General features: G+C 40.2%; 1 protein-coding gene across 28 annotated transcripts in view; it reads left to right on the top strand.

Moving 5' to 3' along the window:
- The window catches only part of MADD (MAP kinase activating death domain), a 65,156-nt gene that overhangs the window by 17,451 nt on the left and 22,549 nt on the right, over window positions 1-25,156 (top strand). For 3 of the 28 annotated variants that reach the window (XM_032188679.1, XM_032188675.1, XM_032188692.1), the window contains exons 4-23: window positions 1,205-1,508; window positions 1,856-1,987; window positions 3,184-3,297; window positions 4,029-4,109; window positions 5,885-5,941; window positions 6,686-6,864; window positions 7,336-7,571; window positions 8,134-8,290; window positions 9,291-9,397; window positions 10,260-10,453; window positions 11,123-11,403; window positions 12,031-12,170; window positions 13,290-13,391; window positions 14,093-14,131; window positions 15,183-15,242; window positions 15,703-15,805; window positions 16,838-17,024; window positions 17,203-17,353; window positions 17,738-17,944; window positions 22,242-22,295. In XM_032188679.1, coding sequence (XP_032044570.1) covers window positions 1,205-1,508; window positions 1,856-1,987; window positions 3,184-3,297; window positions 4,029-4,109; window positions 5,885-5,941; window positions 6,686-6,864; window positions 7,336-7,571; window positions 8,134-8,290; window positions 9,291-9,397; window positions 10,260-10,453; window positions 11,123-11,403; window positions 12,031-12,170; window positions 13,290-13,391; window positions 14,093-14,131; window positions 15,183-15,242; window positions 15,703-15,805; window positions 16,838-17,024; window positions 17,203-17,353; window positions 17,738-17,944; window positions 22,242-22,295 — 2,885 coding nt within the window. The remainder of the gene's footprint in view (window positions 1-1,204; window positions 1,509-1,855; window positions 1,988-3,183; window positions 3,298-4,028; window positions 4,110-5,884; window positions 5,942-6,685; window positions 6,865-7,335; window positions 7,572-8,133; window positions 8,291-9,290; window positions 9,398-10,259; window positions 10,454-11,122; window positions 11,404-12,030; window positions 12,171-13,289; window positions 13,392-14,092; window positions 14,132-15,182; window positions 15,243-15,702; window positions 15,806-16,837; window positions 17,025-17,202; window positions 17,354-17,737; window positions 17,945-22,241; window positions 22,296-25,156) is intronic. The other 25 variants (XM_032188687.1, XM_032188685.1, XM_032188697.1 and 22 more) reach the window with 13 other exon arrangements.

Raw genomic sequence — 25,156 nt, 5'->3', positions numbered from 1 at the left:
TGGAAAAGTAGAGTGGTTTTGAAATGGTGGCAGAATAAAAATGCCAGCTTACAGCTTGCGAAAGGTTGAGCGTGCCTGTTAACAACTTAATGTCCTGTGCGTTACAAGTGGCTGAGGGAGGAGCAGAGGATGCGAAGCATCACAGTTCCTGAGAGGTATATCAGCCAGCGTAATCTCAAATTGCTCTTGTTTTGACCCCTCCAAAATTATGTAATTTTTGTTCTTTAAGAGATAAGAGGTCTCCAGTGTCATCCTTTTTTTTTTTTTTTTTTTTTTTTTTTTTTTTAAATTGAGCTATTTGAGCTCTAATTTGAGCTATACCATTCTAACAGACCTATTACAGTAACCAAAAATATTTATCAACCTGAAATTTGTGCCCAGTGGCTATAACAGGTTCACAGCCATCATGCATACTGTGCTACAGCATTAAGGGATCAAATGGACTATCCACTTTGCTTCCCTTGTCTGATCCAGTTTCAAGTTTTGAAGCACTGAAGGCTTGAGCAATGCTGTACGTTTTTGGCCAGCCTGCCTTTGAGCTAAAAGTTTGCAGTTTGCTAGCTTAATGCATAGAAAAATGCCTGCTTGTTTTGCTAAGGTACCTATCTGCTTCCCAGACAGCTTTTAGAAATTTATATTCTCAGCTGAAATGCAGCCACTTCTGCTGTGGGTCGTTCAGCTTGTCAGAATGATAAAATGCAATTTAAGAGAGGATGTAAAAATACTTAATGATGCCAAAACACCTACGAGATCTTGGTGTGGCATATTTTTATTATCTCAAGTTATTATTTCATATTCTTGAAAAAGTCTGTAGAACTGCTAGACGCAATCCTACAGTCAACTGGGCTGGACAAGATGTGAGAGTATCCCAGTTGCAGGCTGAATTTTAAGCCCCAGGGCAATGCAGGATGTGTCTTCAGAGATCTGGACCTTACCAGATCATTTAAATGAATGCATGACCTCTCGGACTAACGTGACATACTTGTGTTGACTTCTGCTTCAGAAAGATCTATTATTCCCCCCAGTTGTTGTTTCAGCAAGGTTAAACCCCTGTCTTCCCTTCCCTTGAGTGGCCAAATGTGTTAGCTGCACCTTTTATTTCTTGGTGACTCTTCCCTTGCCCTCAAAGAGCCATGCAACCCTGAAGAGGAACGGCTGTCAAGTGAAGCTGTGGAGTGTTAATCTTCTTGTTCCCCATGTGCAGGGACACAATGTGGCGGATTTTCACAGGCTCGCTCCTTGTGGAGGAGAAGTCCAGCGCATTGCTGCACGACTTGCGTGAGATTGAGGCCTGGATATACAGGCTGCTGCGTTCGCCGATGCCCGTCGCTGGTCAGAAGCGGGTGGATGTGGAAGTCTTGCCGCATGAGTTGCAGCCAGCTTTGACTTTTGCTCTTCCTGATCCGTCCCGCTTCACCTTGGTGGATTTTCCATTGCATCTGCCTTTGGAGTTGCTGGGAGTGGATGCCTGTCTGCAGGTGCTGACCTGCATCCTTCTGGAGCACAAGGTAGGAAGGGAAGAGTTGGTCTTTGGACCAATGTAGAGCTTAGGAAGCTCTGCCTTCTCCACAGCCAGGGTAGGCTGGGTGTGTGGAACGGCCGTCTGCTGCGTTCTTTGGGATCAGTTTGTCTGGAGGCGGGAAGGAATAGCTCCTTCTGAGGGGCGTGTTCTGAAAAGTTTTGATCTTGTTGTAGGAAGCTTCTGAAGTTTGCTTTCAGACAGATGAGTTGAAGGGTCATCCAGTTCACAGCTGTTAAAACAGAGTCCTGCAGGCTGTGATATTTGTATGGCTCTGGGGGGAGTACCAGAAGAGAAGGGTTGCTGCAGTGCTAATGGGAGTTCCTGTGGTTGCAGGTTGTGTTGCAGTCCCGAGATTATAACGCTCTCTCCATGTCTGTGATGGCCTTTGTGGCTATGATCTACCCCTTAGAGTACATGTTTCCAGTGATCCCTCTGCTTCCCACCTGCATGGCCTCTGCAGAACAGGTACGTATTTTGCCTTCATTAGTCTTTTGCAAAGGATGTTTCTGTGATGTCTGAAACATACAGAAGCAGCCCTTGTTTCCTTCCTCACGCTTTCTCAGGGGCTGTAACACTGCCTTGCAAAGGATGTTTTTTGAGCACCACTGACTAAATTGTAGGTAACACCTTTTATGTAGAACATTCGCAAAGCCTGCATAGTGAATAATGTGATTCAAAGCGGTACCTTACAAGCAATGGACTGAAAGGCCACACATCTACAATATTATGGCAAGAATTTACTTTTCCCCTCTTTGCCCTCCCAACTGAGTATTAAGGTTTGTTGGGGAGGGTCCATAGTAGTTATGGAATCTTGAGGCCTATTGATTCAGAGTTTAGAAACTACTGCCTGCAGTTTATTTTCCTCAGAAATATGAAATGTCAAGTTACTTCATTTGGAAGCCTGGGTTTCATAACAGTCAGCTCTGCAGGAGCTCATTATTTTGCTTGGAAAGACAGAATTGAGGCCATATTATTAATTCAGTGCTATCCTGCAAATGATGCTGCAGGTTTGTTTTTCCCCATGCAGGTAACCAGGTGTTCTAGATTTAAAGGATAACTTTGCCTCCCAAACAGCGGATCTCAAGCTGCTACGTGGCTTATTGATTTAAACCTTTTCCCTCTGCTGATGCTCAGAAACAACAAGAATTTCTTGTTGGACGCTTTTTACACAAACATGTGGAAAACCTATTTCTTAGGCTTCCTAGAGATGGTAAAGCCCTTTAAGCCTGATGACATCTTCTCAACAGCACAGTCTTGGTTTGAGCCGAGGGTGTATTTACTTGCTGCTTTCTGCTTCTCCAGTTAAGCTTTTATTCTGAACATCTTTTTTTCTTGGTCCATGACATAGCAAGCTATTAGTTGAGCTATTTTTTTTCCCTTAGAGCCATGCAGCCATATAAAAGTACATCCCTGGCAGAAAAAAGCACTGATTTTCTTCTTGATGAGAATTGAAGCTCTTGGAGCAGGATTGGTTTTGTTCGTTTGTTTGTTTTAAAATGCTTCTGTTGTGTGGAGTTAGTGACTTATTTATCAAAGCCTTGCATGTTTTCTCTTCTGATGCAAACCTACTGTATTGTTATTTATTTAAAAAAAAAAAAAAAAGAAAGAATATGGTGATAACAAATTCAGATCTTGTCGTTTTTAAGTTGTCTGTCTCTCAGTTGCTTCTAGCCCCTACACCTTACATCATTGGTGTTCCAGCAAGTTTCTTCCTTTACAAACTGGATTTTAAAATGCCTGATGATGTATGGCTTATTGACCTGGATACCAATAAGGTAAGTGATGCCCATAAAGACTTTTGGCTTTGTTTCCAGGGAACTGTGCACTTTCATCAATGTGCACACTGAGAGTTTAAGAATTTCTATGCTTATAGGCTGGCCTCAGTCTGTCCCTGCTACTACTGTCCTAAGTTTCAGGATTCTGTTTCCTTGTCGCAAAGTCCCCATTTCTTTTATTCATAAGGCATTCTTTTTCAGTTAATCCGTCTGGCTGTTTTATAGGAAGATAAATCCTCAATAAATGATAAAGCTGTCTCACTGGGTAACTTGACCCTGTCTGCTATAGCCCTAGGTAAGAATCTAGGTCTGATAAGAGCCTTCCAGCAGCACTGGTTGTCACAATTCAAATGGGGCCACATATCTTGCTTTCTATTGTGGCATGAGCAAGGCTATTTCAAGGGAAATGTGTTTAACATCTTACACTTAATGGAAATTCTGAAGGATGAGTATAGGTTCATTCAAACTTTCCTTTTTTGTGGTTTATGACAGAGTAAATCCTCTCTTGTTTGCGAAATCCTCTCCTGTGTAAATACTATTTACACAGTCATAAAGAAGTGAAAATCAAAGTATTGATTGAGTTTTTTTTTTTTTTTTTTTTTTTTTTTTTAAATTTGATATTATGACTTTTATCCAGTCTCAGGAGCAGTGGAGATGTGATGTAGGGGATTCTGGTTTTGAAATGGCTACAGCTGGGTAACTTTTAGTTTGTTGTTTGTGCTTTATTCCAGGTGATTGTTCCTACAAATGCAGAATCTTTGCCAGCACTACCAGAACCAGAAGCATCAGAGCTGAAAAAGCATCTGAAACAGGTAATAAGCATTTTGGGAGAAGGACTCAGGTTCGGTAGAGCTTAGCAGATGTAGTCTTGCACAGCTCTTTTGCTGTGCTGGACAAGAATGCAGTCAGCAAATGTAAAGCAAAAGGTGTTAAAAGCAGGTGTGTATCCTGGCACATCAGATGGATGTGAATAAGATATGAGGATGCTAGAGTGAGCTTGTTCAAGAAGGTGCCCCTTGGCCAGTCATGGCAAGATCTGCTCTGGATGTGGAGGTGGGCTAATCAATAGGGGAAGAAGTTACTGGGATGTTTTCTTCTGAGCCCCGTGAGCACCTCTGTGATTTTCTAACATTGCCTTCCTCTGACAACCCTAAATCTGAGACTTTTATCTCATTTGAGATCTTTAGTTTTTCCAAGGAATTTCATGCTCATTTTTATTGCCTATTTATCTTCTACTGTCTCCGCTGCTTCCACTTTTGTCGGGAAGCACAGGACTAGGGATTTTCTGTCAAGGTATTTAAGGCACCACTTATATATGGGTGTCCAGATAGAATATCCCCTATGTTAGAAATGAGCAACATGTTAAGCTTTAAAAGTGGTGTTAATTGATACAGATGTTAAGGGTTAGCTATCTAGCTGCTGGCTTTTCTCTCTAAAGCAGAGAGCTAATTTGGAAAAGCAAGTGCTCACTAAGGCCTATGACTGCAGTTAATTTCTTAGCCTAGTGAAAGATAATTCAAAATGCTCTTGGATGCAGTAGATGGTTTTTGTTTCTCACTGTTGTTTGGGGCTAACTTGTTTCTGCTTGGTGCAGAAAGTTCCAGATTCCTCCTTTACATTTGCCACACAGGCTTAAACTCTGACCCAGTCCATCTAGCAATGATCATCTTTGTTTCCCCTCCATTCACAGATCTGTGTGAGGTCTGTCTCTTCTCTCAGGTCCTGCTAAGCCATTAATCAGCTTGGGTCAGCCTTGCTGATCATGTCAAGCAGGTTTTATCTCTTTATTTCTGTTTTCCTTATGCACGCTGCATGCAGTATCTAAAGGTAAAGTGTATTACTGACCTGATGAGGTCTGCTCTCTCTCTCCTTGTAGACCTGGAGAGCAAAGTGTGTGACCTCTGTGATACCCCAGTACCTGCTGTCGGCACTGATGGAAGCAATGTGTTGCTTGGAGTTTTGTTAGATCCACCTTCCCCTTACTTCTGCCTCACCCCCTTGCAATTTCAGGCACTATTCAGCAAAACTGTCTTACTACAGCAAATTTGAATATCAGAAGAACAAATTGCAATTTCCGTGAACACTTTCTATTTAAAATTGGCAGAGTATTCACCAAAATTCTGTACATCCCTATATATTCCTGTGTCCATTATCATCAGCAGTTGACTATTGGCAGAACAGGAGGGCTACTGATTGCTTTACAAAGTAGAGAAGATTAAATTGTGGCCCATGTCACTAAGGTTAACACCCTTGTTTACTTTTGGGTCTTAGTGTCAATGAATAAAATTCAAGATACCCGATTTTAAACTGCAGTGGAAAGTAATTTGCTGTACCAATAAGGACAGGAACCTTTCCACTTTCCAGAGGAACTGTAGCCAAATGTGGATGTTTGGGGGTGGTGCAGTTGGACCTCTCTCCACGTGCCTATTTTGTGGTCCTTTTTATTTCCTCTTATTTGTGATATTTGGTAGTAATAGATTTTATTTTTGTTTTGTTTCCCCCTCCATCTGTTTCTCTGTGGTCATGTGTTCGTCTTGGCTCTGATGGGCTGCTGGTGTTATCATATGATCTTCCATCATGCCTCCAGTGTCTGGTTAGCATGACTGCAATCACTCAGCAACAGCTGCTCACTCCTGACAACAAGGTTCTTTATTTTATTCTTTTCCCCTCGATTTTCCATTTTACCCTTTTCCTTTGGTGTTTTGATTGTACTTTATTTTATATGATTGTTTATTTTTGAAATAAAACAGTGAAGACTCAGTGGGCAAATGGGAGAAATGAGGGAGGTCCAATTTAGGTTGGATCTGGGTGTTAAGGACCGACTTGCCAGTCATGCTGCTCCAGTGCATTTTACTGAGGATGTTATGAGGGTTGAAGAGGATGGTGGCTTTATGGAGAGATGAAGACATCATTCAGATGAGAAGTGTAGGTTTGCAGGGATAGGTGCAGGCAGATGCCTCTGTAAGAGGTGTCTGCACTGTTGTAGGATACCAAACTCACTGGCTGAATGGCCAAGTTGCAAGGCAAGTTTCAAGGCCTCCAGGTCCCAGTGTGTATTCAAATTACACGTGGGAATCACTCTCAGATGTATTGTACAGTGCCAGTGGTCAGATTTGGATTGTCTGTTCCCGCGTCATGAATGACAGACTTCCATGCTAACCCTTAGGTAGCTCCAAGACTGTTTTGTCATTGAGGAGCTCATTTGGACTGTCCACATAAAGGAGGGCCTGGAGATACTTCTTGACTCAGTGTCGAAGAAGGAGTTTAAGACAAACTAATGGAGCATGCATAATCGGTGTGATTGCTTAGAGGCAGAGTAGCTCTGATCTCACTCTTGTTCCTTGAATAATTTATTGCTGAATGTGTGCATCATGTTGTCCTTTGTTAGGCACTGGCCAGCATGAGTCTGAATACTCAGCCCATTCTTAACCTAGAGAAGTTCCACGAAGGGCAGGAGGTGCCACTCCTGCTGGGAAGACCGCAGAATGATTTGCAGTCTACCCCCTCCACGGAATTTAACCCTCTGATCTATGGAAATGATGTGGACTCTGTGGATGTGGCTACCAGGTGAGGCTGAACAGGAAGGTAGTGTTGAGTCTTCTTAAAGTTTGCACTTAAAGGCAGCACAAATGCTGCTGTAAGCAAGTCCTGTGATGGAAGCAGGTTCTACCGCAGGTTCTAGTCTACATAGAAAAAAATAAAAAGAGAAGGAATTACAGCGTTTGTATCAGATCCATTAAGTGCATGAATAACATTATATGTCTTGAGGGGAAAAAAAAATCTGGAAACTTAGTCATAACTTAAGCTAGCGGATCCAAGAGCAACGTCTCTCCTTGGGGGGGTCTTGGTTTCAAGGTGGTGAATTAAAACCAAGTGATTTCTTGTGTGTGCGCTTTTTTTTTTTTAATTTTAAGAAGTTTTCTAAGACAGCTTTTTGCATTAGGTTACCATTCTCTGAAGGTTTGAAACATTGCCTAATGCATACATTTTAAAGGTTGTGTCTTTTTTATCTGATATATATTCTCTGCTTCTTTTTAGGGTTGCTATGGTGAGATTCTTCAACTCACCAAATGTTTTGCAGGGTTTCCAGATGCATACTCGCACTCTTCGTCTTTTTCCACGACCAGTGGTGGCCTTCCAGGCAAACTCCTTTCTTGCCTCTAGGCCAAAGCAAACGCCTTTTGCAGATAAGCTTTCCAGGACACAGGCAGTAGAGTATTTTGGAGAATGGTCACTCAACCCTACTAACTATGCTTTTCAAAGGATTCATAACAGTAAGTTTTGGTCGTAAGTTTCCTGCACTTTTGATGTCTTGTCTCTTAAAATGTAGAGAGATTCTAGGGATGAACTTCGCTTAATGCCATACTATTCATAGAATCGTAGAATATCCCAAGTTGAAAGGGACCCACAAGGGTTGAGTCCAACTCCTGGTTCTGCACAGGATCATATCAAACCGTATGTTTGAGAGCGTTGTCCAAATGCTTTTTGAACATCGGTAGGCTTGGTGCCATGACCACTTCCCTGGGGAGCCTGTTCCAGTTCAGCATTCCTGCTGGGTAGGGAAATCCAGTTGAAGGAACATTTTTCTATTTATATTTACATATGTCTATTTATATATATTGATGGGTTTCTACCAAATTAGCACTGCTGTTTGCCCCTTGTTTTTCCAGTTAATTGTTTGCTTACAGAGAAGAAGTCTGCCTCTCTCTTTGTGTAAGACTTAGTAAGGAACAGCCTCACTGTGAATGAAGCCTTCAACATAAATAAATGAGTTCAATTAACTCTCCTTGTGTTGTTTTTTTTTTTTTTTTTTTTTTTTTTTTCCTTTTTGTGCAGACATGTTTGATCCAGCACTGATTGGTGACAAACCTAAGTGGTATGCCCACCAGCTGCAGCCCATCCACTATCGTGTCTATGACAGTAATTCACAACTGGCTGAAGCACTGAATGTACCAGTAGAGAAAGAAACAGACTCTGACCACACTGATGACAGGTTGGTGGAGAACAAAACTCTAGCCACATGATAGTTACTTCAAATTATTCTGGGCCTTTCCTCCAACTTCTTGTTTGCAGCTTTTTCCTCTAGCCTTCCATGCTGATGTTTTTTTCTTCTGTCTGGTCAGAACACTGACATTGAAGTAAATTGTCTTGCTGCACTGTCATCATCATAGCAGCAGCTTATCCCTTTGCTTGTGTTTTCTCAAGCCTTCGCTTAACATGATTCTCTATTTGTACTTTGCTGTTTTCTTTTGCTACTTGTCATTTGGTATTTCTTCCCACCCTTATGCTTTTTTCTTCCATGCTGTTCTCTCTCAGGTTATTTGTGTTGCAGTACTATAACTACTCCCACCCATCCTACCATTCTTTCAAATCTCTAATCAGCACATGGTTATGCAGAGCTTGCCAGTACTACCCACTGCCTGAGACCTTCTTGTGTGTTCAGTAAAGTTAGAATAATTTTTTGTTAATGTGTTTTTGACCAAGTTTTCCAGAATTTTTCATCTAGTTTTATTATCCTTCTTTTCTTTTAGCCTATGAGGCTCTCAGGCTTGGAATTGCTTATCTTTTATGTTCTACATAGCACCAGTGGTCCTCACAGTGGGATTTATCATTAGTATTAAAAGAGAATGCTTTTCCTTTGATCTCTACTTCTCTTGAAGCTTCTTCCACCCCTCTGGCACACACAGAGAATTCATATACTACTTCCTGTCCACCTGTGGTTGACCTTGTTAACTTTGCTGAGAGCCTGTAAATGCTATACCGTATTGTCTTGTTACCTATCTCAAAATTAATTTCATTTGCTCTGACTTTTCATGAAGCCGGCCCCTCACTCTTGCCAGGAATCTTTCTTTTTTTGTTTGTGTGGAAACTGTAATATCACAAGATTTCTAAGATGTCCTTGAAAACAGTGTGTGCTGATGCTCATCTTTGAAATACTGGGCCCTGCTGTTGCTATGCTGCTACCACTCATCTCTCTTTTTTACCTGTTGTGGCAGTGGCAGTGACAGTGTTGACTATGACGACTCAAGTTCCTCCTATTCCTCCCTTGGTGACTTTGTCAGTGAGATGATGAAATGTGACATTAATGGCGATACTCCAAGTGAGTAACTTTGAGCTTCATTTTCACAGTGTCCACATAGGCTCCTCTTCCTCATTCATCTGCACTGAGGAGGGAAATGACTCTCCTAAATCCCTTAATCAGAGCAAAGTTTTGTTCCATTGTAGTGTTGCTCTGAGGAAAAAGAGCATACACCTTCAATTTCCAGTGGCAGGCTGAAGAAAGACCTTGTTTCTGCTCATGTACAGTGCCCTCCAAATGACACTGGGAGGAAGAAGAACAGAAATATGTGCTGCTGAAAAAAACTGTCTCTCTTGATTTGGAAACAACCTGCCAGTAGATAAGATGCAATATGGGCAGCAGCTTATGAATTTTCTCCTGCCCCTGCTTTTGATTCTTAGTGCTGACTTTAATGAGTCATTCTGTTCTCTTGGGGACAGGACAATACATTCTCTGTGGTTTATATGGAGCCTGCAGCATCAGTGTCTCTTTCGAGACTGGGAAATGATTACTCTTTTCAATAAACCAAATACAGGAATGCTGATGCATTTCCTATATCCCAAGGGCAAGAGATAACAATCCTAAGTTCTGCCTGGACCCAAGGCAAAGCTCTCCATAGTGAGCACGGTTAAACAGGTTCCGAGGGTCAAAGTGGAGTTTCAAGCCTTTGAGTCCCACATAACTAGGTGGGACAAGACCTGAGCAATCTGCTCTAATTTTGAAGTTAGTCCTGCTTTGAGTAGGGATTTGGAATAGATAACCTGCAAAACCCCTTCACAACGAAGCTTCTTACATGATTCTGTATTCTACTGATCAGCAGTCCCCATCTGCCAGTGATCTTTATTTAGATGAGCAAAAGGCTGAGGAAGGCAGTGTTCTTTAATGCAAAATGATGTGTTTACAGATGTTGACCCCCTGACACATGCAGCCCTCGGTGATGCTAGTGAAGTGGAATTTGATGATTTTCAAGAATACTCAGGGGATCTGGATGAACAAGCCATGGACAGTGAGAACTCCCAAGAGAACAACCAGCCTCGTTCAAGTTCCAGTACTACAGCCAGTAGCAGCCCCAGCACTGTCATCCACGGAGTGAATCATGTGTGTACTGAGACTAATTCAGCCCCAAGATTGGTGTTATTAAGATATAAAGAGAGGGAGAATTCATGTAGTTCGTTTTGAGAAGGGCAAAAGCTAATGGGACTGTGAAACTACACACAGATTAAATTGCATGCTCTTTCTGGACTTTGAGCAAGGTGGAGTTTACTGGTAGCTTCCTATACTGGGACAGGTCATTCCTGTGCTTACAAGCTCCCATGTATTGAAAAACACTATTAACAGAGGGTGGTGGTCCAGGGTGTGGCTGCAGGAATGTCTTTTAATCAGTATGGAAAAATCTAATGCATTGGAAGAACAGGGAATGGGGTGGGGAAACTCGTGAATCTGTGGTTATTTGGGAAATGTGGGAGTTGATTCCATAACGTCAAAGCAGGACAACAGAGATGTTGGAGCTGTCACTTAACAGTAAGTTAAGCTAACACTTAACAGTAAGATCTGTTTTACAGGGGAAAAAGTCCCTAGAACGATGCACAAATACTGCGGTATTTCTAAAATCCTAGGTCAGAGGGACTAATAGTGGGATTTGGGTGGAGAGCCAGGATCTGCAAGGACCCTACAGACTTCCCAGTTTGAAATGGCTGTCCTTGTCCCACCCTTCAGTTGTACATAATACAAATTCTCAAACAAATCTATGATTTGACTGGTCCACAGGAGTCTGCAGATTCAGCAGAGATGGAAGAGAAGCTGGCTGCTGGGTTTTCAAACCATCTCCCTTCCTTGCCACTGCAAACAAGCTTTCCCAAGATGAGCTTGGATCGTCGCGAGAGTGACAGCCCAGCTGTCAGCATGACCTCCTCAGAAGGGGTGGTGAGGAAACGAGAGTATGACAATCCATACTTTGAGCCACAGTATGGTTTTCCTACAGAGGATGAAGATGATGAGCAGGAAGAGAGCTACACCCCAAGATTTAACCAGAATCTTAATGGAAGCAGGTGAGTCCTCCCCATCTCCTGCCCTTCTGCACAGCTCTGTTGGGGTTTCCATCTGTTTCATGTAGTTTAACATTCATTCCAATGTCTTTTGCAGCTGAAATGTAGCATTGGTCATCTCTATTTAATGTTCCAATTCTGCAAACCATTCTGGTTTGAGTAAAGGCACTTGCTCAGTTCCCTCAGGTATTTGCTTTTATTTAAATAGTAGGAGCTAACAGAATTACCAGTTCTTCTTAGAAACATTCTAGTATATCACCTAATGATTCCTGGAAACCTTTGAGGGAATTTGGTTGTGAAGCTTTGTATTTGGCGGTGAAATGTGAGGGGCTTTGTTACTACTGTGTTTGAAGACATTGGGTTTTCTTGTTGTTGCTTTCAAAGCACAACTTTTTCACGCACAAATCCACCAATGCAGTTCTGCCAACAAATTTTCAACATGTCCTGAAAGGTAATGAAAGCTTGAATGTAAAGATGCTTCCCTCACTTTTTTCTTCCTTAATTTTCCCCACAAGGTAAAGGTAGTGTGGTGAAAATAGTCAAGGAACAAGACCAGCATTGACCTCTCATAATTCTACAAGGTTTTGGGTGGAGAAAAAGCTAATAGCATTTGTATTTATTTCTTCAAAGGTCTCAGAAGCTACTCCGTCCAAACAGTTTAAAACTGGCCAACGATTCTGATGCAGATTCGGACTCCAGGGCCAGCTCCCCAAACTCTACTGTCTCTAACAACAGCAGTGAAGGTTTTGGGGGCATCATGTCTTTTGCAAGTATGTACTAATGCATTCATTAAACTGCTATTATTTATTAGAGTTTACAGGGAGATGGAGTAGAGGGATGACTAGTCAAGAGGATAACTTGGTTGTCAAATTGTTAGCAGGACTTCAGAAGCCGTGCTGGGAACCATAGGAACTTTTTTACTTACGTTGCTGATAACTACCGTGTTAGATATTTTTCAGTAAGAAGGACTTTCTTACCAGTAGTATGCTTTCCATGCTACCATGTCTTGTGTTTAGGTGCTAAATTAAATTCTTGACTATTTTCGATTGTATTTTAATAATAAAACCCACAGGTATGGAAAACTAATCTAAATTATTTTAATGTGTGAGAGAAGATATAGCCGGTTGAATCTTCTGCTGCTGTAGGGAGCAGGGCAAGAAGTTTGTAGCAGTGGGGAAAGTATATTGGATGTTTCTGCTAAAAAGATTGTTACTAAGATAAGGCTGAGGGGAAACAAAAAAAAACAAATTGGAATAGTACACTGACATTTAAAATGAACTATTTGAGGTTTGCTATATGGGAATCTTATACAGATGACAGTGCATTTTTGTTTTCTTAATGCTATTAAAAATATGCTGGTGCTATGAAAAGCTCTTGTTTTCTCCTCGTAAATTGAAAGCTGCTATTTTAAAGCAATCCTTTGTGTCACATTTAGAGAGTTGCATAAGGCTCTCTGCACAATTCTCACTTCAAGCTTATGTATTTTAGAGATCTTTCATCATCCTGTTTTCTCATGTGACCCCTGCCATTTATTTACTCCTAAGAGGAGTCTCAAACTAGAAGACACAGTTGATGTGAAGTTACCTGCGTAAGTGCAGGGAGATAAGTGTATATTGGTGGTACATTTAAGACTCAAAGGCACAACGGCAGTGATTGTAGGATGAGAGCCAAAAATTATGCTTTATACAATTAAGAATAATCTGATTACAGATGCAGGTGTATTGTAAATAAGATGGTATGATGCTTATAATGTTGTTGGATTAAAAAAAAAGTATTTCTATCATTATGGATCTTGAATAAGAAGGTGAATTACAGGAAGCTGGATGTGTGCAATGAGTATTAGGCATTTAATTGTGGTTTTTGTTGTTGTTTTTTCCATTTTGTCATAGGCAGCTTGTATAGAAACCACAGCACAAGTTTCAGTCTGTCCAACTTAGCCCTACCAACCAAAGTTGGGAGAGACAAGAATACCCCCTTTCCCAGCTTGAAAGGTAACCATTTTTCCCTTTGCCTTACAGCCTTTACTATTCTTGTTACTGGGCAGTCTGAGGTGTTATCCCTAAAAGGAATTCTGGTGGTGAAGCCTTTTGGTAGTTTGGGTTAGTTATCAAGACAATAATTTGTCTTGATATTTCTCAGTCAGACTTCCTCCCAACAACCGGACTGTGTTGGGTTGGGAAAATAGCTAGTCTACCCTGTGTTAATGGGTATGCTGTGAATGTTGGTTTTGTTTTGCGTTTTATTTTGTATTATTTTTAAGTCCTTAGTGTATAGAATGGGAACAAAGAGGTAGGTTCTACTGTTGTACTGCCACTGTCTTCATGATTAACCCTCAGTAACTTGGGTTACTTTCAATTCATTATATGGAAATTTTCCAATCAGCCTCAAATTATAAACATGCTTCAGCTCATTGAGAGTAAAGATCCATCTTTAACTTAGGTGCACAATCTTCCAATTGGGACATCTCTTGTTAGATAGCATGACTGAACCAGGGACTAGAGAAATGACCCTCTTACATTCAAATTAGACAGCCTGGTCATCCTTGCACTGGATGTGATAATAGTTGCTAAATCAGGGAAGGTTTCTTTTCATAAAATTTTTTGAGTTACTCTATCTAATTAGAAGTTGCTGCTTTTGTTTTAATATGTTGATTTTATTTATTTTTTCCTCCTCATCATTTTCATCGGTAAAGATTACTTTAATCTGGAAGTGGGAAGGGATGTGGATGAAGGTTGGTATGATGTTTTGCTGACCTTTGACCTTGTAGAAACAAAGGCCAAAAGCTGTTTTTGTGTTTCTGCTTTGGACTTTGTTTTTGAGACAAGTAATCATTCCCTGTGTGTAAAATGAGGAGGAACAGGACTGGTATGGTGAAAACACTAGCAGAGATTCTGCGCAGCTGTTTTTGACAACCTTTTACCAGTTGGTTACATTTTCATGTCCAATTGTGCAGGATACGAAACATGCTTCATATCAGGGTTATTTCCATGGGTAAACTTAACGATTAATTCCATACATTGGAAGAAAACAGTGATGGGGTTTGCCATTCCATGTTTGTGCTTTGCGCCTCATCTTCTGCACTTTGGTGTTCTTTTCTTGACGGTTGTAATTGTGCAGGGCCTTCAGTGTTACTGTGTGCATACGAGGGTCTGATATTCATGGAGTAGCTCAGTTCGTTCTGTGCATGTGCCAGTGTGTGTGCGTGTGTGTTCGTGTTCATTTGTGTGTGCATGCTGGCTCATTGGGATTTCCACTGGGCACTTCTCTGTTTTTTAAATGTTTTTGTCTCTGTTGTACAGGTATAAAATTGCTGCGTTAACCCGTTCTTACCAAGTGTGTGTGGTACTCTGTGTTTGTAACTGTAATGGGAAATGATGCTGGGACTCCATCTCATTGCTGCTGTTTGATCACTCTCCATCCTCCTTTTTAGTTTTTATTTCATGCACATCCATTTACATTGTTTTTCTTCAGTGATGCAGATGTTTTTGATAGTGCCCTTGAAATTCGATATGTGCAATAGTATCCATGAAGATGCAGTACAGTGGTTCCACGATGCCAAATTTCAAGTCAAGCACTATCTGTTAGATTAATTACGCTGGCCCTTGTCTTGGGCTTTCAAGCATCCTTCCCGCTCTAGCGTCATTTGGGTTTTGTTTTGAGGGAGGGCTGGGAAAAAGCTGGTAGTTTATTTTTATTTTTATTTATTTTTTTTTTTTTTTGATGCTGATGGTGGGGAGCATAGATATTGTAGTACACTACTAATTGTATATTTTGTGTCCCAGTATTTGGGTTAAATACTATAATGGAGATTATTACTGAAGCTGGCCCAGTAAGCAATGAAGGTGGGTTCCCTACAGCATGAGCTGTGCATGATGTAACAATTTCCAGCATTCCCTATGCCTGACTTTGGGCTCCCTTTCTCATTGGGTAACCAGTATCACCTAATCTATACTAGTCACCCCCGATGCATTATGCTTTTACATACAGTGACTAATTTGAAGATGGTTCTTGTTGTCCAACTGCATGCAGAGCAGCCAAATTTTTCCTGCCTTTCACCTTCTGCTCCCATTACCATCTTCTCTTTTTCTCTCCGCATTACTCCCATTACTGTTTTCTGCCGATGTGTGATGCTAGAATATGATATATGCTGCTGCTTTTTTGGAGTTTCCATTTTGTTTGAAGTTCGTTACTTGTAACCTGAATAGGTGTGTTAGCCGACCATAGTATTGCTTGTTACTGTCCTGGGAGCAGACTGTTTTCCTCCCACCCCCTTCTTCTCATCCTTTTTCCTCTCCTGTTTAGGAAACAGACGAGCCCTGGTAGATCAAAAGTCTTCAGTCATTAAGCACAGCCCAACAGTGAAGAGAGAATCTCCATCGCCTCAGGGACGAAGTAGCAATTCCAGGTAATATTTTTAATTGCTTTCTGAGCATAGAGTGATGTTAGTGGTGTCATACTTGTCAAACATTCCCTTAGAAGTCTAGCTGTTGAAAATAGCATAGTACTTCTCTATGGCCCCAAGCTTGCACACATTGAGAAGATTTGGTACAGACGGCCTTTCAGTTAATAGCACATATTTGTGTTTTTCTGTCCTTCAAAATGTTTCCTTTTCCTGTCTGAGATCCAAAATATTCCAGGTCATGAAAGACCCTGCTTTACACAGTGTTTATTCTTTGTAGTCAAGTCTAATCTGATCAGGCTAGTCTAGCCAGCAGTTTAGTGTGCCAAGCGGGGGATCAGCTGAGTCATGTGAAGCAGTTTGATTACATGAGTTCATCAGAAATCATGAACTTTTTTCAAGCTTGGAAATGGACTTGGAATGCTGAAGTAAACATTTTCTGACCTGTGCTTTCTCATTCTCCTCCCTTCTTGCATAGCAGCTGTATGTAGAGTAAAATTTACTTTGAGCTAAGGGGATAGGAGATAACTAAGGACAAAAAGCGTGGCTCAGACTGGGGATACAGCAGGCTGCACAGGTGTTCCCTTTTTACCATTCCCTCCCCTGTAGCAAAATGAGCTGAAACAGTATGCATGCTAGGGCTGCAGCACTAGTGCTATGAATGCAAAGAAAGTCTACAGGTGGGACAAGGCAGCCAAGGGAAGAATGTTGTGGCATAGAGACTTCCGATGGATTCTAAGGAGTGCTATGAAAGTGGGCAGTAGAGTGGTAGATAGTGGGACTAGAGAAAAAGCTGATTATAGCTTATTACAGGAAATAAGGGACAAACAAAAATGTTTGATGCTACACCCCTAGAACACAGCTTGGGCTGTGAGCAGTGGTTAGCAGCAAATCTAGCAAGATTTGAGGTTTTCTTGTAAATTTAGTTTTGGAAATGCATCTATGGGTTTGTCCTGGCCAGACCTCTATACCCATGCAAGCTAAGGTAAGCAGAACATTAACTCTTGCCTTCTTGTTTCCTTTCTAAAAATCCATCAGTGAGAACCAGCAGTTCCTGAAGGAGGTGGTACACAATGTTCTCGACGGGCAAGGTGTCGGCTGGCTGAACATGAAAAGAGTCCGTCGCCTGCTGGAGAGTGAGCAGCTCCGAGTCTTTGTACTAAGCAAGCTAAATCGCACGATCCAGTCAGAAGAAGATGCGCGGCAGGATGTCATACAGGATGTGGTCAGTGCTGAACTCAGCAGGGTCTTCATACCTAGTGAATGCTTAGGTTCAATTCATAGAAGATTTTTGTTATCAAATTACTTTCTACAGGCTGATATTACAGCAATTTTAGAATATTATGTTCTCGAATTACTTTCTTACTTCTGAAATATTGACACTAATGGGATTTTCATTGCAGGAGATCAGCCGCAAAGTTTATAAAGGCATGCTGGACTTGTTGAAGTGTACTGTGTTGAGCCTGGAGCAGTCATATGCAAATGCTGGCCTGGGAGGCATGGCCAGTGTTTTTGGCCTTCTAGAAATAGCACATACTCACTATTACAACAAAGGTAAGAAAAGTGTTTGCTGCTTTACGCAGTGACTCTTTTATCACTGTATGCTCTTGAAGTCCGGATTTCATATTGTTTGGATATGAAATTTTCACTATAAGCTTAATCGGCTGTTGGAATTGTTTGTGCAGAATTGCAGAAGGTTCTTTACTGGGAACCTAATTATAATTTAAGTGTTCTCTTCTGAAGGTTTAACTGTAATTCAAATCATGCAGTTTGATGCAGAAAAATAATCCAAACTGCCTTTGGGGACATATGATTAGATGAAGTCTCAGAGAATGATAGAAGAGGTCTGCTGCTTTCATTTCCTATTTCCTTATGTCTTTTTTTTTTTTTTCTTTGTTCTTTTTTCTTTTGGCAACTCTTTGTTCTTTCTCTCTAAAGAACCAGAAAAGAGAAAACGAAGTCCAACAGATGGATCCGTCACTCCAGTTGGCAAGGATCCTGCATCATCTCCAAGAGTGGAGCTGAAACCTGCGATGCAGCTGCCAGTACCTCAGTTGATGTCAAAGGGACTGGGCCCTGCAGGCAAAGGGCCAAGGGAGTTCGACACAAGGAGTCTAAAGGAAGAAAATTTTATCGCTTCCATTGGTGTGTATTGAGATACATGTGAAGTGTGGGAGGGGCTTCTGTTTTGGCATTAGGTTCTATTTGCATTGTCTCCATTTTAACACAATACATTTGCTGCTGTAACATGCCTCATTTACACCTTGGATCCCAAGGAACAATCATAAGTGTTTTCACTTGCTCTTGGTTAAACTGTCCAGGACAGTTTTCTCCGAGAAGCTTTCTAATCTTAATTTTTTCTGAATATCATTACACTTCAGTCAACTTTCATTTTTTGCTGTGATTGATGTTTTCAAGTAACAGGAAATGTCAAGAGAAACAGGGCCAGCAGGACTTTGGAAAGGGCAACCATGGAAGGGACTACATGAAACAAACATTTTTTAAATCATTGCTTACTACATCTGGATTATATAGATTGATAGAAGTGGGACCAAGGATCTGCTAACTGTTAGTAATAAGAACTGACAAAAGGTTTAAATTGTGGTGTTATAGTTTCAGTAAGCAGTACTGATGGATCTTCCTTCTATGCAACAGCAAATGGAATTCATGTCCTTCTTTACAGTGTCTGCTAGGCTGGTCTCTAGAAATTTTCCCACTCTTATTTCATAGCCGGAATGGCTTTTGTCCATGTCTGGGAAAAAAAGACAAACATTAGATTGTTTTACATTAAAAGGGCTTTATAGATTAAATAGAAAAAAGAAAAAATATTTAGGTTAGATCCAACCTGCTGTGGATTGTTAGCAAGATAGATGTACAATCAGCATATGAGGAAAATATTTCATCAGCTCCACAAATATTCTGTGTTAAATTTCAGCCATTGCTTCTTCTAGCCTGTTTAAAAGAACTTTTTAATGAAATCATAGCATGAAATATTAGTCTTCTGAAAGCAGTGTGCTGCTGTGAGGCTGTACCTCCAGTATGTGGCATAAAGCAACAGGAATGAGTGTACTGGGTAGTTATGTGGCTGAAAGGGTGCAGACATTCTTATACTGACTGCAGGCTGCAGTCAATAATAATAGCTGCAGGCTGAGTGGTGTTAAGTCCTTCAGAGCTGATAGCAATCACCTCTGATTTTCTTTGCTTTCTTGTTTCAAGAGGTAATCTGTTGAGGTAAATGCTCAGAAGCTGATCTTACATTCTATCTGGAAATCTCCCAAGGAGCTACGAGATTCAAATTTCCAGCATTTCAGTTTAGCTTGCTTTGGGGTACTTAAGTGTTTTTCTTTTCCACAGAAGAGAAGAAAGGAGGTATGCTGCTGACAGAACTAAAAATAAAGCTTTCATATAAGATAATGCTTTGGATATTCAGGAGCAGAGTTAGTCATGGCTAGAATGAATTCCTTATGGAGCGAAATGCAGGCTTTCCTATGCCAGACTAACTTCTTTAGGGAAGAAGCATTTGGTAAACATTTATATGTTGCTGAAATAACAAAGTATTTTTAAGGAACTTCATTTAAACAACTTGAGGAAAAAATGTTGTTTTTTTTTTTTTAAAAGTGAAGATGAGATGACATTGGAACGGGTTGCCCAGAGAGGTTGTGGGTGCTCTATCTGTGTAGATATTCAAAACCTGACTGGGATGTGGTCCTGAGCAGCCTGCTCATATGAAACCTGCTTGGAGTGGGGAGGTTCAACTAGATGATCTCCAGAGGCTCCTTCCAACCTAAGCAATTCATTGATTCAATGAAATCTGGAAGGTATTTACAGCCTCAGGTTGCAGATATGTAAATGGAAATCTCAGTGAACTTGTTGGTGTTCTATGGACAAAATACAAATTCAGCTGCTACCCTTTTGACCAAGTCTGACAGAGGAAATAGCAATGTAAGTAATCAACATGAAGGAGTAAAATCTTGTACAACATTGTGTGCAATAGCCATGCCTGCAGTATGTATTAATGTGGTAATTAAACTGGATCTCTGGGATCTAGAGGTACAGTAGCTGAATGTTTGTGGTTTTCTTGTACTAGAGGAACCATGGTCAGGAGCTTCACCACGTTTTCAGAAGTTTAGGGTGGATGTGTTCCTGCTTGAGTTCCTTTTCTTGTTCATCTTTCAGAAAGTTGTCGACCACTTATGTACATCTGAAGTATGTAAGATAATTCCTTATAACAGGGAAGTCTGTTCGTATGCAATATTCGTATTTCTAAGGTGAACGATGACAGATATTTTTTTATTGCATAGCTGGGAAATTTGTTGTGAAGACAGTGCTTCCTGATCCTTTCTTTCCAAAAAGCTCATCAGTTATTTGCTTGCTTCCAGGGTCCTTGGTTATTAATGTAGCGTTGACCTTTTTATTTGGATACTAGTGGCCTTAAAATTGATAGCTAATAGTTTCCCACCTTATGTCAGTCATTTGTTTGGTTTTACTGATTTGTTGTAGTAAATCTTGATGAAAATTTCAGTATTTACTGAAGTCTCCATTACTACTCTTTTAGTAATTGTTTAATGCTCGCAGATCACTCTATATTTTTTTGTTTTTTGAAACAGAATCAGTTTTTTGAAACAGAAAAGATTGCACTACCTACGTTGTTTGCATCAAATCCTTTCTGGACCTGCTGTCCAGATTGTTCTTTTCCTCTTTCACAGAGAAGATGAGAGTAAAATCTAGGCTGTTTTTAATGTGCTAGGATATACTGTAGGCTCTCAAATGTTCCTATGGCATAGGCTAAACTTGAGTAACTGTAATGATCAATTAACAGACACATCAACTAAAAGTCATTTAATGACAGGTATTGTAACTTTCAGCCTGCTGGTTTTTAGTATAGAACCATATAGGCTGAGAATTCAAGAGCCTTTTTACAAATAGATTTGGTACGACTTCTGAATAGATTGTTATATGTCAGTGTGTGGTCAGCTAGGTAGGCCTACAGGATGCTGTTTGGATCCATAGGCAGTTTTATCTTTTTCATCCACCACGTGCTTATGAAAGTTGAAGGAATATCCGTACATCATGAAGCAGACTTAGAAATCAGGCCAACAGCCATCTTTCTAGTTCTTCTTCCTTGCTAAACTTTTCTTGCTCCTGATACATTTAATGATAATAGTTTGGAGTCTTTCTCCACAGCTGTAAAACAGTCCATTTTTTATTATTTTTAGTAGATAGATTGCTTAACAGATTTTTTTTTTTTTTTTTAGAGCCTGTCTTTAATTTCTGCCATCTGTGGGATGGGATGGATTCCTGACACACTTTCAATGGCCTTTTAGTTCCTCAGGAATTTTCCTTGAAGAGCAATAGAACATCATGCTGCTTTTTCCTTTCCTTTGCCTTAGCTACTTTTCTTGGCATATCTACCTCTGTAGCATTCTCAGCTTTAACCATTCAAGCGAGAGGGGACAGTCCCCTGCATTGAGACTTAGTTCAGCATGTTGGCTTGTAATGTTTCCTTTCTCCAGCGGGTCAGCACTTGGAATGATCTGGCGCTACTAAGCAGAAAAGCTAAGTGCATTTCTGAGGGTTGAGAAGTGAGAATGCTAGAAATGTGCAAGTGTCTCATCAATAATTCTTCTTATATATAAGCTTCAAATGAAGAAAGTGCATACAGACTCCAGATATTTTTTCCTTTGTCTCTGCATTTTTTCTTGTTATGGAATCCCTTAGCTTAGGGTGTTAGGACTTAAGTAGGCTTTTGGAAGTTGGCATTAAGCATGATTAATATTTTGTGCGTTTTTCTTCTCCGTTTTCCTTTCTTCATACCCTGATAGGAACAAATGGATGAAAAGAAGTTCATTTTTTTTTGGTGTGTAGGTACTAGTTGATAAGGCAGAGCCAAGCATTTATTGAGAATACCGTGAGGTCAAAAGTAACTTGTAAACTTTGTGATAATTTTCAAAAGATTATTTTGGTTAAATATTGTGTTAACCTACAGTTTAGGTTATCTTATAATTGCTGCTGCTATTTTTGTGCCTTTCCTTTCAATGATACAAACTAGAAACATGAAAACATTTATGTTAATCAGAGCTATTGTGATGCACATGTTTTGGAGGATGAAATATCTGACAGTCTTAAAGGCCTTTCTCAGGAACGGTGATGAATTGCATTGTATATGTTCGTAATAGCTGCTTTTTGCTTAGTTGGTTAACTGTATGAAGTCATCTCTAATGTGAATTCTGTAAATGAGAGATGATACAGTGCTCAAATCCTGACTTTGATTTCTTGTAAAGTGTGTTAACTAACTCTTCACTCAGTAGTTCTCATATATATATATATTTTTTTTTATATGAAGGGGGTGGGTTTTTTGTTTCATTTTTTTCCCCATTTTCACCTGTCTGACTAGCCGCTGACTCTTTCTCTTTCTCTCCTGCTTTCAATGCATCTTGGGTAGAATTGTGGAACAAGCACCAGGAAGTGAAAAAGCAAAAATCTTTGGAAAAAACGAGTAAGGAAATGATAAAACATAGAAAACTGATTTTCCCAGCCTCCCCATAACTGCCAACTCCCCAGGTGCAGAGTGAGCTCGCATCTATGGCACATAAGTTTTTATGCCCATAAGAACAAAGGTTTATCAGGAAATCTTGTTTTATAGAGGAGTCCAAACAGATCAGTTTGCCCTGGGGAAATTGTGTTCAAATGTCTTTTGTCTTTTTTTATTTCTTTCTTTGTTTTTTTCTTCCCCTGAATGTTACCTTCTACAAAGAAGGAGAAGCAGATACTCTGCATTGTCACCATATCAGAAATAGATAGAATTTGAAGGTGTTCCATCTCCTTTCTTACAAGTTAAAGACCACTTTTGCTTAACAAGTCTTTGACATGAATATATAGGTTGAATGTTATTGGAATGAAAAAGTCAGTGTTCTTTCAAGTCTTGGAATGGCAACTGTTGTTATTTGGCATTCAACCATGAACAGTTTCTGACCACAGTCAGTGTGCAACAAAAAGCACTTCAGAGGGGGAGAGAGAAGGTGGATGTGAAAAACTGTATTTAGTGAAGGCTGTCAGAGAGCAGCCTCATAATAAGGAATCAACCAGATTTTGGTTTTTATATCCCATATTAAGGGAGGAGTGAAATGACCTGAGTCTGTTTGCAGAGTCTAAATAGAAGTCTAAATTGACACAAATCTTAACATCTGTTGAAATATGCATGTGTGTTATCTGCAGTTGTAGTACCAGATTTTTCTGGTTTGGTTATCACTGTTATAAAAAGGGACATATGACATAAGGACAACAGGTCGTTTATAAAAACCATGATGTAGTAGGTGTTTCCTAACCATGAGTGTAATTTCTACTTTGCAGACCCAATGTCCCTTTTTGCAGACTGAAGTTTGGGGAGAACTAACAGCTAAGATGAACGGGTGATAATTCCTGCCATTGTGGCTGGGCCTGGATTTGGTACCTTCCTTTCAGGCTCCCCAGTTAAATACTTCAGTTAAGTGCATGGAGCTTCTGAAGCAAGTGGGGATACCTCTGCAGTACAGCAAACTGCATTTAAGATCTGAGTTGCTTTCTGCTGAGGTGGGAGAGTGTGTGACAGACACACAGCACATGCACGCACCTACGCTCCCAAACCAGGCCTTTCAGTTAGGTGGCTGCACTGGAAGATTTTTTTAAAAAATGTCTAATGGATATACAACCTTTTAAAAAGGGGAGGGGAGGTTCCTAAGTGCCTGTAAAGTGACAGTTACAACAATATGATTGTGGTTATTGTACTTCTGAAACTCAATTACCATTATTGCTCACAATTGTCAAACACCTAAACTGCATCAGTCAGCTTCACTTGTGTTAAAAATCAAACTGCTGGAAATATATCTGAATTGTGCTGGGACAGGGAACTCTTTAAATTGCTTAAAGCGTGCAACTGAAGTTTAGTATTCTTGCTGTACTAATGAGATGCTAAAGTTTTTGCTGCGGGATTATTCAGGACTAGAAAAAATGGCTGTTAGAAGTGAGCAATATATGTTTCAGTGGAAAATAAGATCACAAATTTTATAAAGGATATTTTTAGTTTTCATAACTTTGTTTATAGTTTGACATTGGTCTTACAATTTGACTTACAGTAACTAGGGCATATGGTTCTATAGGCAGACTACTATAATAAATGAGGAATTGACTTTCTGTAAAACATTTCACGTGGAAAATTTGTGGTTGATTAGGAAGCTAGTATGGTCTGCACAGCCCGCCTACGGCTTTGCTATTCATGAGTTTACATACCATCTCAAGCTCACTCCCACAAATCTTTGTATATTATCCTTCTCTCTCTCTCTCCCTCTCTCGCCTCCCTTCCCTTTTTCTTTCCTTTTCGCTGTCTTGCCCTCTCTAATATTACACATAACACAAACATGTTCATAATTCCCAGGTTGTTGTGATTAGTGGTTATAAGAGACTGTGGCATTGTTTGCTTAGAGATACTGGATAGAGTCATGGGTATCTAATACAACTATTCCAGCTGCGGATCATGCCTTCCTGTTACTGAATAGTTGGCAGATATGGATATGGCAGAAGTGTTGCATTCAGTCTCTTCCCCTTTCTGAGAGTAGTCATAATCTGTGTACAGTCTATAACGCATTCTTTTCCTGCCTCATTACTTACTTCATGCAGTGCTTATCCAAATTTCTTTTCAGGCTCTACCTGTCCATCATTCTCTTTTCCTTCTGCCATCCCATCAGAGGACAATAGATGATATGGTTCTAGAACTGCATGGGAAGTTGAACATAAAGTTTTTTCTCTTTTTTTTTTCTTTTTTTTTTTTTTTTCTCTTTTATTTTCAATTGAGCAGGTTAACAAATGCATGACTAAAGGCTTGCTGTTTCCTTCTCTCACTACTGACCTGTGTGATTGCCAACTCTGGAGAGCCATTTGTTGTATAATTGGCAAACGTTACAAAGTACAGCATCATACAAGCTTCTTCCTTGATATTCTTACTAGTGTGACACTGATAATCACCGATTATTTCTTGTAGAGTGTTGCCTGATTACTGCCGAGATAGTTGCTGTGGGCAACCTCAGAGCAACAAACGCACTGTGAGACATTGAGCAAATTAGCTGTTTTAAAAAGGATAATGACTCCAAGCAATTAGGTATCCCTTATTTTTGCCAGGAATAAAGGAAGTGGCTTCCTAGAGTTGAATGGCAACTGCTCTGCATGTGTTACTGTAACTGGAAGCTTACTTGACCTTTGTCTGTCCTCTTTTCTCTATTGAATGGCTAACAAAGGTACTGTTTAGTGATAGTCACTGTTGGGCTATGCCTTTTGAATACTTGAAATTCAAACTAACATTTGAAGAATGGCAGATGTGTCCTGCTG

Source organism: Aythya fuligula, chromosome 5 (genome assembly GCF_009819795.1).
Source record: "Aythya fuligula isolate bAytFul2 chromosome 5, bAytFul2.pri, whole genome shotgun sequence".
NCBI lineage: Eukaryota > Metazoa > Chordata > Aves > Anseriformes > Anatidae > Aythya > Aythya fuligula.
The sequence above is the reverse complement of the archived record's forward strand: the minus strand, read 5'-3'. Positions and strand labels throughout refer to the sequence as shown.